The sequence below is a fragment of the Miscanthus floridulus genome, chromosome 1, assembly GCF_019320115.1.
Source record: "Miscanthus floridulus cultivar M001 chromosome 1, ASM1932011v1, whole genome shotgun sequence".
Taxonomy (NCBI): domain Eukaryota; kingdom Viridiplantae; phylum Streptophyta; class Magnoliopsida; order Poales; family Poaceae; genus Miscanthus; species Miscanthus floridulus.
In genome coordinates, this window is record NC_089580.1 from 38241082 (window position 1) to 38255221 (window position 14140).

Consider the following 14140-nt stretch of genomic DNA (forward strand, 5'->3'; position numbering starts at 1 on the left):
TTGAGGAGAAAGAAGGTGTTGGAGTCGTTGACAACTTGGCCCCACCCGACAGAGAGAGAAAGAGGTAGAGGATGAGGTTATGAAAGAAGGGCATTTTAGTCGTTTTCACTGGCTGGTTCTACGTGTCAGGCTGGCAAACGGCTTGGGAGGGGAAAAAGTATGATGACACCAGTTTGTTTGGACTTTTTAATCGCGTTTGGAGCCTCTTTCATACTGGCACATATGTGTCCCATTTGTTTGGACTTGTTTGGCTTACAAGCTATAGCTAAAAGTACCGTTGACTGATTTGGTGTGAGAAAAAAATACTATTCGGCTGATAAGCCGACCAAACGAACAGGCTGATGAAAAGGCTCTTCCCCCGTGGCCGTGGGAGTGTTCGTGTTCCTCACTCCTGCTTCCTTCCCCTGCACTCCCTCAGATCCGTGCTCGTTTCCCGATCCCCGCGCCTCGCGACGCGAGGGCGCATTCCAGCCCTAAAGCGACCGGTGAGCAGGCCTCCTTCCGCTGACGTGGACCACCTAGAGGGAATTTATCCTGAAGCCGTCTTCCTCCTCGCCTCCTCTCACTGCGCGGCGTGGATGCTAGTGTCACTTGAAGGTCCAGCTGTGTTTGGATTGATTTCTTCGTTCGTGGGTAAGGAAGCACGGCTGGATCGCTCGGATGGTGGATTGTTCTACCTATGGGTGGGTTTTTTGGGCTCCATAGGATATTAGTATGCATACGCAGTGACTAATGAGCGATCTAATCTAGATCAGTCTTGCTGGGATGGATACTCTAATCCCTCCGTCCAAGCGGTTAGCTAAGCATTTGTTTGGTGGATGGTGACTGGCGGGTTTGTAATAATAGCTGTTTTTTTGCAAATAAATTGAGGCTCAGCTAACTGAAACCCCATCCCCTCGTTAAGTCTGCCCTTCCCATTTGCTGAGGAGAAATTTAGATATCTAACCCGTTATTCGCGCGCCTCTCATAATATAACCCTCAATTCGCATGTCTTTGGAAAAATGACCCATGTCCTGCGAATTGTTTTGAAATTTAATCTTTTCAATGATTTCTCTATTTCTGTAATTCCAAAAATCCTCTTTCACTGTTTGGGATGGGAGAAAAGACATCATTACCCCTCCCTTGTTTCTGTTTTGTTCCCGCTCGCTGGGGCCTGGACTAGACTCGCAGGAGCACGAGTCGCGAGCGCAGAGACGGACTCCCATGCACCGCGGCGTCTGCGAGCTGCCCAGTCTCTGCCGCCCACCGCCGGCTAGGTCCGGTCGCCGCCCGCCGCCCGCCAGCCATGGCCAGCGCCCGCGCCCTCCTCCCACTGCTCCTCCTCCTCGCGCCTCCCTGCAGTTCCTCCTCCCGCTGGCAGCTGCACCTCCTCCTCTCGGCAAGGAAGCTAGAGTTAGAGGGGGTTTGCGGCGTCCACCACCAGGCCAGCCCCTGCGTCGTCCATTGGACTGTGACTGAAGGGGCTATGACCTCCACCTGCTCCATGGCTCTAGGGTAAGAGCCCCAATCTCCTCCCTCTGTACTGTATGTTTAGGGTTCCTATTGATTTGGGGGTACAATCTAAATTGTGTCTCTTTTATTTTTTTGTTGGTATCCAGTAGAATCGATCTGTCCATTGTTGATGTCATGGATAAACCCATTGAAATATTTTCCAACTTAGCTGTTACAGAGGTAGAGGCTGCTACAAGTAATGTAGGCCATGACAATGCCACGGAACAAGGAGATTACGGCAATCATGCAGTTGTTTCTCATCAAATTGACTAGGAGAGTCTGCTAATAACTCCTCTTACAGAAGACCAGATTGGTACTGCACTTTCTATGATGGATGAGGATGCAATGTATGAGTTTCTTGGCCTTAGAGCAGAGGATGAGAGAGCTAAACATGCTAGGATGGGGGCCCAAAAGGTGTCTAAAATTAATCTTGATGATGTGGAGCTACAAGATGTAGACTTGTTGGTTCATGATCATGTACCTGGTGAGGATTCTATTTTCTGTGACAAAGAAGACCCTCCAATGGAAGTTGGAACAATATGTTCTAGTATGGATGAGTTTAGGGCTGCAGTGCAACATCATGCTATAAAGGGGCAATTTCAGCTTGCAACAAAGAAATCTCGCAAAGATTATTTCAGCGGCAAATGCGCTCATGAGGGTTGTTCATGGACTATTTCAGCAAGGTTGATGCGTGATGATCAACAAGTCAGGGTACTAACACTTTTCATATGCAGCACGCTAACACTTTTTATATATATGCATGGCTGTTCTGTCACTTTTCATATGCAGCACGCTAACACTTTTCATATATATGCATGGATGTTCTGTCACTTTTCATATGCAACACACTAACTGACATGTTTGTTTCAATTTGACAGGTTGTAGTAAATAAAGGAAAGCATTTTTGTCCATCTACTAAAGAATTGATAACCAATATGGCAAGCTACAAATGGGTAAGAGATAAGGCAATCCCTTTTCTAAAGAAGGATCCAAACATGCTTGCAACAAAACTAAAAAAAGAGTTAGAGGAAAAGTATCAAGTCACAATTGGGTACCCAATTGTGCATCTTGGGAGGGAGAAGGCAAGATAGGAACTTTTTGGCACATGGGAAGATAGTTTTGGTTATTTGTTCAACTTCAAGACAGAGATTGAGCTCAGAATGCCAAGAAGTGTTGTAGAGATAGAGGTTGTGAATACGAAGGAAGGTGTATTTTTTCATAGGTTCTTTTGTTGTATGAAGCCAAGCATTGATGGTTTCCTTAATGGTTGTAGGCCATTTTTGAGTATTGATTCTACAGCTCTCAATGGTAGATGGAACGGACACCTACCTTCAGCTATAGCACTAGATGGGCACAACTGGATTTTTCCAGTTGCATTTGGATTTTTTGATGGTGAGACTGCTGATAATTGGACTTGGTTTATGCAGCTGTTGCAAAAGGCAATTGGTGATCCACCTCACCTAGCTATAAGTTCAGATGCTTGCAAGGGCCTAGAGAATGCAGTGAAGAAGGTATTCCCTTGGGCAGAGCATAGAGAATGTTTTGTCCATCTGATGAAGAATTTTAGCAAGAGGTTTCAAGGGCCTGCATTTGGGAGAATGTATCCTACAGCCAGGACTTTTCAACCAGAATACCATGAATACTTGATGAAGAAGATGTATGAAGTAAACAAGAATGTTGAGCCATGGTTGAAAGCCAATCACAAGTTAAAGTGGATGAGGAGCCAATTCTCAGAGGCAATAAAGTGTGATCATATCACCAACAATGTGGTAGAGGTTTGGAACAATTGGGTGAAAGACCTTATGGACCTTCCAGTGGCTGACCTTGTAGACAAACTGAGGTCCAAATTCATGGAACTTTATGCAAGAAGGAGAAGGATAGGTGAAAAATTTGAAGGACATGTAATGCTGCCACTTGTTGTACGCCAGCTATATGCAATGACCCGGTAGCTCGATCAGTTGAACACAGAAGCAGGTGGAAGGGATGAAGCATAGGTCTCAGAGGTCACTGCTTCACACAAGATCATAAGACATGTGGTGAATATTAAGGACCATGTATGCACCTGCATGGAGTGGCAAGTGTCAGGTAAACCATGTGCACATGCTTTGACACTCAACATCACTTGTAGAAATGCTAAGATGGAAGACTACTTGGATCCTTATTATTCAGTGTATCATTTTAGACTAGCCTATGGTGGTGTGATCAAACCACTGCCCAATAAATCTCAGTGGGTGCGTGTGCAACTTGGATTCAAAGTGATGCCACCACTAGATAAGAGAGATGTTGGAAGACAATGGAAAAATAGAAACCCTAGCAGCCTAGAGAACAAGGGAAGCAAGCCTAGGGGCAAAGACATGTGGAAGGTTAAGTGTCAAAATTGCTTGGGTCTTGGCCATAGGACTAACTCTCTAAAGTGCCCTCTTAATGGAACAAAGAAGAGGTAAATGTGCATGCCTTTTTGAAATAATGCATACTTGCTGAATATTTTGTATTCATCTCAATTTTTCTTATACAGGAAAAGTCGAGCCAAGAAAGGGAAGGCATGGAGACCTGCTGGTTATAGCAAAGGTGATGCAACTCCTAGTCCATCCAAAAGGCAGAAGGTTGTAGTGGCAGAAAGCACAAGTGAAATCAACACTAGTCCTGAACCTGTTACAAGGAGGCAAAGGTGATTCCTAAAAACTAAAATCAACACTAGTCTCTTTTAACCTATTGCAATTAACCTTTCTCATTTTTTAGCCAATTGCAACTAATAATGGGGGAACTTGGAGGGACAAATCAAATCACTATGAGCCCTAGAGCAATTACAATAAGGTAAAAATCATTCATTGTGTGTGACATGTGTGCATCTTATCTCATGTACTGAACCATTCCATTGACCTATGATATGTAGTGAAACTGGAGAAGGGCCAAGTAATACAATGACCACTCCAAGGAAGAGTCCAAGGAAGAGGCTAGGTCTCAAGAAAAAACTCATTCCAAGGAAGGAGAAGAACATGGATGCTTGAATAATCTTCCTTTAATGTCATGAGACTTTTGTCTGTTAAGATTTCCGGCCATCTTTTGTGCATGTGAACTTGTGGTCCTAAATTGGCTGGATGACTCTCTTTTGTATGGCTATTTTTATGTGAACTATGTGAACTTGTAGTCATATCAGATTGGCTAGATGACTGAGTTGTTGACGTGAACCTATTTATTAAATTGTATGTGAACGTGTACTAATATTAAATCTATGCTGGAATTGTGCAGTTGATTTTATTATTTATGGTAAAATTGTATGGCTATTTTTATCGTGTAAAACATGTTATTTACATTTATTTTGAACATATATATTTGATCTGTGCAAAATATTAGTCTTTAGGAGCATGGGACGGAGCTGGGAAGAAAAATGAATAGGCTAGGAAGGAGATTACACCACCTAGGATGCATCCGAGTGGCTAGGCATGCGTCCCTAGAATGAGGGAGGGGTAGTAACGTCTTTTCCCATGCCCTAAACAGTGAAGAGAGCCCCTGGAATTACAGAAATGGAGAAAATCTCAAAAAGACTAAATTTCAAAACAATTCATAGGACATGGGTCATATTTTTAAAGACATGCGAATTGAAGGTTATATTACGAGAGGTGCTCGAATAATGGGTTAGATATCTAAATTTCTCTTTGCTGAGGGAGTAGGGAGCGATGTCCAGGTCGTATCAACCGCTATGTTTATACTAGGACATCGAAATTGGTCGGTTAGGCCTGAAATCGACACCTTATATTACTCTTGTTTCTTTTGGTCATCACATAGTTAGGTGTGTTTAGTATGTTCTTCCTGGGTTGCCAGTTCTGTTGTTGTTATGCATTGCGTCTGCTTATTGTTACGCATTTCTTATGTTGACATAAATTTCCTCGTTATAATCTTTCTACAGTGGCTAGAGGTGGTTTGTTTTAGCTGAAGCTGGTGGTACATGTGAATAGCAGGGCCTGTCTTCTGTCTCTGCTTTTGCTTCTAAGCAATGGCGAATGCAAGCAAAGACTTGCAACCTTCAGGCAATGACAGGAAGTACCAGGGCACGTGGGTTGCTTCTCCAGCAAAGGGCATTTCACCTAAGTGTGTGAACCGCATTGTGCCATCAAAACAACTGATCTTGGGTGGGGATTCAATAGGCCATGTGGCATCATTTCTGATTAAGGTCGTTGCTCTTGAGGCAGTCAGAAGAGTTTCTAAAGCAAGATGCCCTTTCATATGGAATTCTGTTCAAGCATTGCAAATCCTTGTGTATCCTCCATTTAGTTGGATCCAAAGATGGGCACCACTCAAATTTCTCGTGCAGGGAATTCAGGTTATTTGATTTCTCAGCTCTCCAAAATGGATACTCTTTATTTTCAAAATTAGTTAGTGCTTTAGCAAATACCACATGCCTAGATATTGTATTATTCCTTGACTTAGATGAAAGATAGATGAGGGAGGGGCAATGCTACTTTGTTATCCATTACTACCTTCTGTCTACTGATTTGACCATAGTACTGTAGTACGTCAACATTGTCTCATTTACTCACAATCTTAATAACATGTTTGGTTCTGATGTAAATTATATAGTTTATTTGTGTTTCAAACATGGTGACCTGGAACAATTTTCTCTAGAAATTAACATAGATCGAGCAGCACTATCTTGTCAATAGGTTCTTAGGATGCTCAAATTTTCTTTCCATTCTGGCATATTTTTTAGCAGCCTTTTTTAGTTTCAACACTACAGCAACAAGAGCACTGTTTTAGGCGTTTGCTCAATTGCATGTTGTACTTTTTTTGTAGCCTTGACAAACATTTTATCCGTCCTTTGAGCCCATGCCAAGTCAAACCATGACTGGTCCAGAGTTAATCTGTAGTGAAATGTTCTGACTCACACTCTTGTTTAATATATGAAGAATTCTACTTAGCTTAGAGCTGGCATAAGACTAGGAGTTTGGTTTGGGGCATTGGGTGTTTTGCACAATGGCCTCCTTGCAACATCATCTGGGCTTCTAGACAGATTATAAATCAAAAACATTTTCCTAAAATGTGGTAAGCGCTAGGCGAGGTGGCACCTACCTCATAATCGCCATTAAGAGGGCTATGTAGCTACCTTTTATGACAGTGACAAAAAATGGACATGTCTTATTTAATGTACATTGCAGCACTTCACAAGATAACCTGTACTTACTGTGGAACATCCCAGGTAAATTCATGTGATGAGTGCTCTGTAGATGTCAATCAAATCTCATTTGTATCTTTTCCCTTCTTCGATACATTGTTGGATACTTGAATGGGTTGCATAACACATTCCAAAATAGCATTTTATTTTCCCAAAAAAAAAGTGCTCCAAGTAATTGATGATTTGTTCTCTACTGCAGAAACTATCCATGCCACTGTTGTTTCTGTTAGTCACAACAACAGTAAGTGAGCTGTCTTCCAAGCGTGACGATGAACCAGATAACAATACCGAACATTCTGAGACACCTTCTGAAACAAATGAAGTGGCATCAACTTCCGGCACAAGGTTGGTTAAAACTTGAGAAATAAGCCAATAAATATCTCTTAGTTTATATAGTGCTTTACTGGTTTGTTGTCATTGAATTATGATATTATACTATTCTAGTTCTTTGGCATCCTATCACAGCAATTAGATAGTGGTATGAAGAGTGAAGCTGGAAGGATTGCAAATAATGCGTGGATGTATTGCATTGGCCCTCTCGGGCAGTATATATAGAGAGTACATAGACTTGGGGGGCAAGACACCTCCTTGGATACTTATGCCAATACCTCATTTACAATCCTAACTACCAAATATATACTCTTAACAAAAAGAAGTCTGCCTTGTTTAATAACACACTGGGTTTGACTTGTTTTAGCGATGCTGCTGATGGCACAAAGGAAATTGTGCAAGAGAACTGGCTTGTGTTACTTTTCAGGGAGCTTGAGAAGCAAGGAATCACTTTGCCCGAGAGGTGACTTTCTGCTATATTCTTTGCTATTCATGTGCATCATATTTGGAACTATTGGAGTATTTGTCCTTGAGTTAGGATCTGAAACACTATGCAGCAGGCAAAAAAGTTCTTTGTACATTTTGAAGCGCTTTTTTACTGTACTTCTGAATATGGGGACATCAGTTTATCCTTAAGAAGAGAACTTTGATAGAAGTGCAGAAATATGTTACTGTCTATGTTATCTGTGTGAGGATAGACACAGCTTCTAAGTTCTCAATTTAATGAATTCTACAAATTAGTTGTTATATTATGTTGGTAATCTTTTGATCTTGCTTGCAATGCTATTATCTACAAATAAAGAAGATATATAATATCATTTTGTTTATACAGTAGTCTTTTAATCAAGCTGCCTTTATTAGGAAGGTAGCACATGTCTGAAATGAGCATCCTAGTTCCACACAACTGACTCTAGATGGATGTTTCAGGTTTCCTGAATATGAGTTACGTAGATTTTATGTCGCTGCAAATGGTGACTTTTCAAGTTTACTCTCTTCGGTTAAGAAGACAATTCGTTGGAGGGAAACGTTTCACATACTTACATTGCAAGAACTTGATAAACGGTCTCACTTAGTCTTTTGGCATGGATTTGACACAATGCTTCGGCCTTATTTAGTAATTTGTCTCGGACTTGCATGCTCCAGCATACCACCTCGTGATAGACCCTGTTTCGGGCAAGCAGTAGGTAATTTCCCAAACTGTTCTGTCTGTAAATTTATTTATGTTCTTGATGATTATCATTCTCTACGTGATAATGTCATTATGGCCTCAAAGTTTACTGCTGGGTAGTCAAACTCACATGTAGGGTGACTACTATCGCACTGATGTCTTTCAATTCAGTTTCTCAAATTGACCATGGTGTTGTGAATTTGACCAATGAAGAAGATTCAAGAATTACCGTTTTGCTGGATTGCCATGGGATTTCTCCATTCAGATTTCCAATGCAAATGATGAGGTCATTTATCACTGTAGTTCAAGAAAACTACCCGAATTGTCTTGGGGTATTGTTTGTTGTCCGCCTTCCTCCAGTTGTCAGAGTTATTGCACAAACATTTCTTCAAGTAAGATAATTATTACTCCCTACTTGCATCTCATGCTGCTGGTTTTGTCTTGTGTATCCACTTTGCCTGTTTTATTTGGGTGATGAATATTTTTTAAATGACCTGCTTTAGTTATGTCTGTTATGTTATAAGGTGACAAAATATTTCAAGTTTTTAACTACAACTGCTGTTCTTTTAATATGTCTAGAAGTGCATTATTGACGATGCGCCGTCAATTCATTGTAAGATCTGTAGTTTTCTTGACAACACAATATCTTTGTTCTAAACATGCATGTCAGTTCATGGAGATATACTTTGTCAACGACATACAAAATCTAGTGGCCACATATGAAATCTTCACTCTCATATGGTAACTTGGAATGCTGACGAACAGCACAATCTTGTCTTAATCCCAAACCCTAATGGATGCTGTGTATAATGGGAGGATGCAAATATTTGTAAAGATAGCACTTTGTATTTTTATCTACCTGTGTTATCAACTGGGCCCCTCTTGTATATATAGATATCATGCGGTGTTGTATAGATAAAATAAATAGATAATAATAAGTTTTTCATGATCTTGTTTGGTCAGTGATGGTTAGTGGGACTGGTATGGTACCTGATTCCTTCATGAGCATGTCTGTTTAAAATTTTGAAACTCAATACTATTTATCCACTTCAACTTTTGTTTGATGCAAAAAGTTTCCTGCAACACTTGTTTTTTACTAAACTTGGTAATCTAATTAGGACACAAACCAACCAAGGTTCACTACAAGTTAAAATAATCTGTAGAAAGGATCAGTTTAACTTTTGTAGCTTTTCACTGGTAGATTGCAACATCACATGGTACTTATAGCTTAATTCTATACAGGTTTTGAAACCATCTACAATGCAGAAGTTACGTTTTGAGGGAGATTCGTACAAGAAGACATTGGCAGAGTTCTTGCAGGTTGTGCCAGCATTTCTGGGCGGTAAATGCAGCTGCCCACAATGTGAGAAGCCTCGTAATAGTTCAGTGATACAGGCAGGGGAAGGGAGCAAGAACCAGCCTCGCTTGGTCAGCGTTGATGACGGATCACCTGTCACAGACTTCGATGAAGAAGAGATCCCATCAGCTTATAGCTGCGAGAATGCCATCAGGGCTGCAATAATTGGCCTACTGATGGTGTGCATCTTCATCGTGTTTCTGGCTTGGGATGAACGACCCCGCATCTGTTCCACCCAGTGCCTGAGAGCTATGGAATTGCCTACTCTCCTATAGTAGATCTTCGATTATCAGCTGAGTAATAGAGTATATACATACATGTGTTGCTGCTAGGATGCTAGGGTGTTGTTTACCTTGGCAACTTCTTCTCGGTTGTCGTCAGACCGCCATGATAGTGCTTTCTCTCTCAATATGAGCGCAGATGAATAATATCCTGTGTGTGGCAAATGTTGGTTCATAGTTCAATTTGAGCCCTTCGATGTCTTTCTTAACGGTTTGCTGTAGTAGGGCAATGTGATTTCTCGTTAGTGTAAGTCAAAGTTGTCAACCACAAGGCCACAACACACTGACTTGAATGGTTTCAGCTCTTTATATAGTTTATCATATGTTGCGCTATGATAATCCTTTGCGTAGGGCGCACCGACTAGCATTTTTCTCAAGAGAGCGGAGTGCTATCTGCCCCGGCCCCCTCCCCGTCTAGAGTTCTAGAGGCTAGGCCGACTTCTCCACATCCCTTGCCAACCTCATCATCCAAATCCATGCAGAGCAAGCGAAAGGTGAAGAGTGGGTTGTACTCTGGCGAGATGCAGTGAAGCACTAGTCTGATGTAAGTCATTCAGCCTGTTCGCTTGTTGGTTTTAATAAGAGTTTATCAGCCAACCAACATTGTTTTTCTCTCACAACAAACCAGCATCAGTTGGGCTTATCAGCTCAGAAACCAACCAGCGAACAGTGCGATTGGCTAGGAAGAGCTGCAGGAGCATGGAGGGTGTCAAACGGCGAGCTTGATGGCAGGACCGTCGACATCAAGCTTAATGGCGAGGGGGTGGCAGTGGTGATGGACCATGGAGGGTGTCCTTAGTGGCAGAGGTGTGTATGGGGTGGCATCGCTTGGGAGAGGGGGGAGCTGGAGAAGACATAAGTGAAAATTTGGTCGGGAGGAGGCGTGCAAGAGGGACGAGGAAGTGAGGGAAAGGGACGAAGGAGGGACATTCATGTCTTTTAGCATGGGTCCTTCGTGCTGACACGCTGAAATCTCGTGACACATACACGAAAGTAGTTGGGATTGGTAATATTGCAAAAAAAGTTTCCCGATGGCAATTTTACAAGAATATTTGATAGCATGGCTTTTGACTGTGCATCATTTGATAGAAATGCAATAAATTAAATATCCAGATGCTCAGACAGCTAAACATCCCTATGAGAAAATCGCTTTTAGTTCATAAATAGATACAAATTACGTGTTTGTTGGTCCTCCATGACATGCTGAAATCTCGTGACACGTACGTGAAAGTAGACGGGATTGGTAATATTGCAAAAAAAAAGTTTCCCGATGGCAATTTTACAAGAGTATTTGATAGGATGGCTTTGACCGTGCATCATTTGGTAGAAGTGCAACAAATTAAATATCCAGATGTTCAAACAGCTAAACATCCCTATGAGAAAATCGCTTTTAGTTCATAAATAGATACAAATTACTTGTTTGTTGTGTCTCTATGGTCGCTGATTCTCTTAGAGTGGTCAATAGTCATTCCATTATGAATTGTTTATATGCAATTGCTTAATCGTGAACTTTGTTTGATCCATGTGAGATTGGTCTTGTAGGGATCATGTTTTTTATGCTTCAATACTTCAAGTACAAGTTGCAGTATCTACAACCCATCCACACTCGAGGCTACAAAGAAAATAGTGAAAAACCCTCATGCGAAACCAGTGTCGAGCGGGGCTCAAACCCAGGTCGTGGGTGCTCCACTAAGCAAGTCCCACCACTGAGCCATCGGCTCGTTCGCTTGTATGGATCGTGTTGGTTTTGATAAATCTTGGCTTAATGAGCTCATACATTATAACTCTCCTTTTTCTCTTAACTTTGTATAAAACCGTGATTAGGCACAGTTATGGGAAAAAAAAAAACAGCAGAAGAGGTTTGGCGGAGGATCAAATCACCGGGCAGCGTAAGTCCCGTGGAATTGGCCGGGATCCCTGCGAAGTTAGGAACACCCAAACAAGCCCTGACCACGGTCTGTCTATATGCTGCATTGCTGCAACCCTGCCTTTTGTTCTTCCCTAACCCCCAGCGTGCGCGCTCTCCCTCCCCCGCCCGGCCGCCCCCCGCCTCCCACCGCGCCCCGTGGCGACGACTGGGCGGCCGTTGCTGCCGCCCTACGCCAGTTGCCGTGGTCTTCTTCGGGCCCTTAGCCGGCGACGAGCACCACCAGGTACGCCCACCCCTTGTCTCGCCTTCCTGCTGTGCGAAACCGAGCACCCAAACCCTAACCTACTATTTGTATTCGGATCTGATCTAATTGCAAGTGTATCTGCATGTATTATGACCACTACATTCGATTGTTTTGCAAAAAAGCATCGGGTGAGGGGACGGGCATTTCGGTTTCTATTTCCATTTACCAGTTGTGATATTTAGCCATTTTCTTCTGCAGATACTCTGAGCCTGAGCTGCTGAAAGTTACTTTTGGAGTTCGTTACATTAGGATTCGTTTTTTATGACTTCATCAAGAAGCAACAGCAGGAGCAGAAGTAGGAGCCACAGTCGCAGCAGGAGCAGGAGCCGCAGTCCTCGCCGAAGAGATAGGTTGCGCAGTGAACGTGCACCCCGCCGCAGTCGCAGTCGCAGTCGCAGCAGGAGCCGCAGCCCATACCGTCGCAGAGAACGGCGTGGCTACAGGTATGCTTCTGAGTTATGTCTTTATTCAATGACTTGCTTTCAATTGATCTTATGCTGACAATAGATCTATTTTTTTGTATATATATGTTACATGAGTGATTCACTGTAATGCCAATATCAGCACTGATTTGAGCGATAAGTTTCCCCCTCTTTATCTCCAGTAGTTTATCTAATGCCCACCCTTTTACACTATAGTTTGCTTATGTACATGTCCAAGCTCGCTCCATTGCTTAAATTAAAATGATCATTCAATGCTGCTTCACAGCCGATTTATGTCACAATTTGCCCTCGTCTCCATGTTTTTTTAATTCCACAAGTTATGTGGAGGTCAGTTCTGTTTTGAAATAGCAATGTTTGGTCTGCCTCCATGATCTGTTCCTTTTTCCACTCTTGTAATTGGTCAAGTACATGAATGATTGCTCAGCATGAGATAATGTTTATTAAACAGGATCAGTAGCTTATTTGTGTAAAGAAAAAAAAAGAATAGAATGTTCATAGGGTTATTTCATCAAACACTAAATCAAAACCATTTTGGCATGTGAATTGTACTTCTGTAGAGGCACGTTCATTAACATCAGAGTCAACTGATGTCTGGTATCTAGGAAGAGATGTTTTGAACTGTGTTTCTGCTAATCAAGTTAATGAATTTGGCACCTGTCATAACATCTGAGCCTCTGTATGTGTGTGTAGGAGAGTGGGGAGGGGAGATTGTGCTAGGTTGAAACACCTTCATGAAAATAGGTGTAATATTTGTGGGCTTACCAAAATACCTTCTCATCACCTAACTGGGTTCTAATTATTCTCATCACCTAACAAGGCATTTTGCTTCACTGTGTTCTTTTAAAGAATGCACAATGTTGTGTATTTCTTTTTCTTCTATGTGAACCCTGGGAGAAATTGCACCACTAGGGTTCATGCTAGCAGCCTAGCACCTCATAAGACCTACAGCTGGTGCGGAGTATCTTTAGGCACACACCATGGTTTACCACTGAAAGAGGGGCACTCAGCACTCACACATTGTTCTTATCTTTTACCAAGATAAGCTTTATCTTATGGAAATGGAAACATTGCTTTGCTCTTCATACATAGTTATGCCAATGTTTAATATTTTTTATGTGAATCATATTCCAGGCTCATGGAAAATGAAACGTTTTTAAAACGAATGATTTTGCAGGGATCTTGTATGCAAGAACTGCCGGAGACCTGGGCACTTTGCTAAGGAGTGCCCATCTGCGCCTACTTGCAATAACTGTAACCTTCCAGGGTAAAATAAACCAGCAACACTCTTAATATAGCTGCATTCATTCCATTTTTTGTTGGAATCAAATGCATTTATGACTTTTTTTTTCTCGAACACGCATTTATGACTTATTGTTGTGCAGAGTATTATTTTAATAATTCCCGCTAGATGCCATATTTCATTCTTCAGATGTTTGTTTGTAGTGGATCATAACTCTGTTCTTTTTTTTTTCTACAGGCACTTTGCAGCAGAATGCACCTCACAAACTGTTTGCTGGAACTGCAAAGAGTCTGGGCACATTGCCAGTGAGTGCAAGAATGAGGCCCTGTGCCACACCTGCAACAAGACAGGTCATTTGGCACGTGATTGCCCTACTTCAGGGGCTAGTGTTAAGCTATGCAACAAATGTTTTAAACCAGGCCACATCGCTGTTGACTGCACCAATGAACGGGCCTGCAACAACTGCCGTCAACCAGGGCACATAGC

The 14140-nt window shown here is 42.1% G+C and overlaps 1 protein-coding gene and 2 pseudogenes across 1 annotated transcript in view; all 3 read left to right on the forward strand.

Moving 5' to 3' along the window:
• Nucleotides 1-1285: 1285 nt before the first annotated feature.
• On the forward strand, nucleotides 1286-4499 carry LOC136454965 (uncharacterized; annotated as a pseudogene).
• A 913-nt stretch (nucleotides 4500-5412) lies between these two features.
• LOC136479594 (phosphatidylinositol/phosphatidylcholine transfer protein SFH10-like) lies at nucleotides 5413-9762 on the forward strand (annotated as a pseudogene).
• Nucleotides 9763-11618: 1856 nt separating this feature from the next.
• Nucleotides 11619-14140, forward strand: part of LOC136479601 (zinc finger protein GIS2-like) — a 3479-nt gene continuing 957 nt past the window's right edge. Inside the window, exons 1-4 of the mRNA XM_066477415.1 lie at nucleotides 11619-11950; nucleotides 12170-12414; nucleotides 13589-13678; nucleotides 13892-14140. The exon at nucleotides 13892-14140 is cut by the window's right edge and continues 957 nt beyond it. Coding sequence (XP_066333512.1) covers nucleotides 12233-12414; nucleotides 13589-13678; nucleotides 13892-14140 — 521 coding nt within the window. The 5' untranslated portion in view covers nucleotides 11619-11950; nucleotides 12170-12232. The remainder of the gene's footprint in view (nucleotides 11951-12169; nucleotides 12415-13588; nucleotides 13679-13891) is intronic.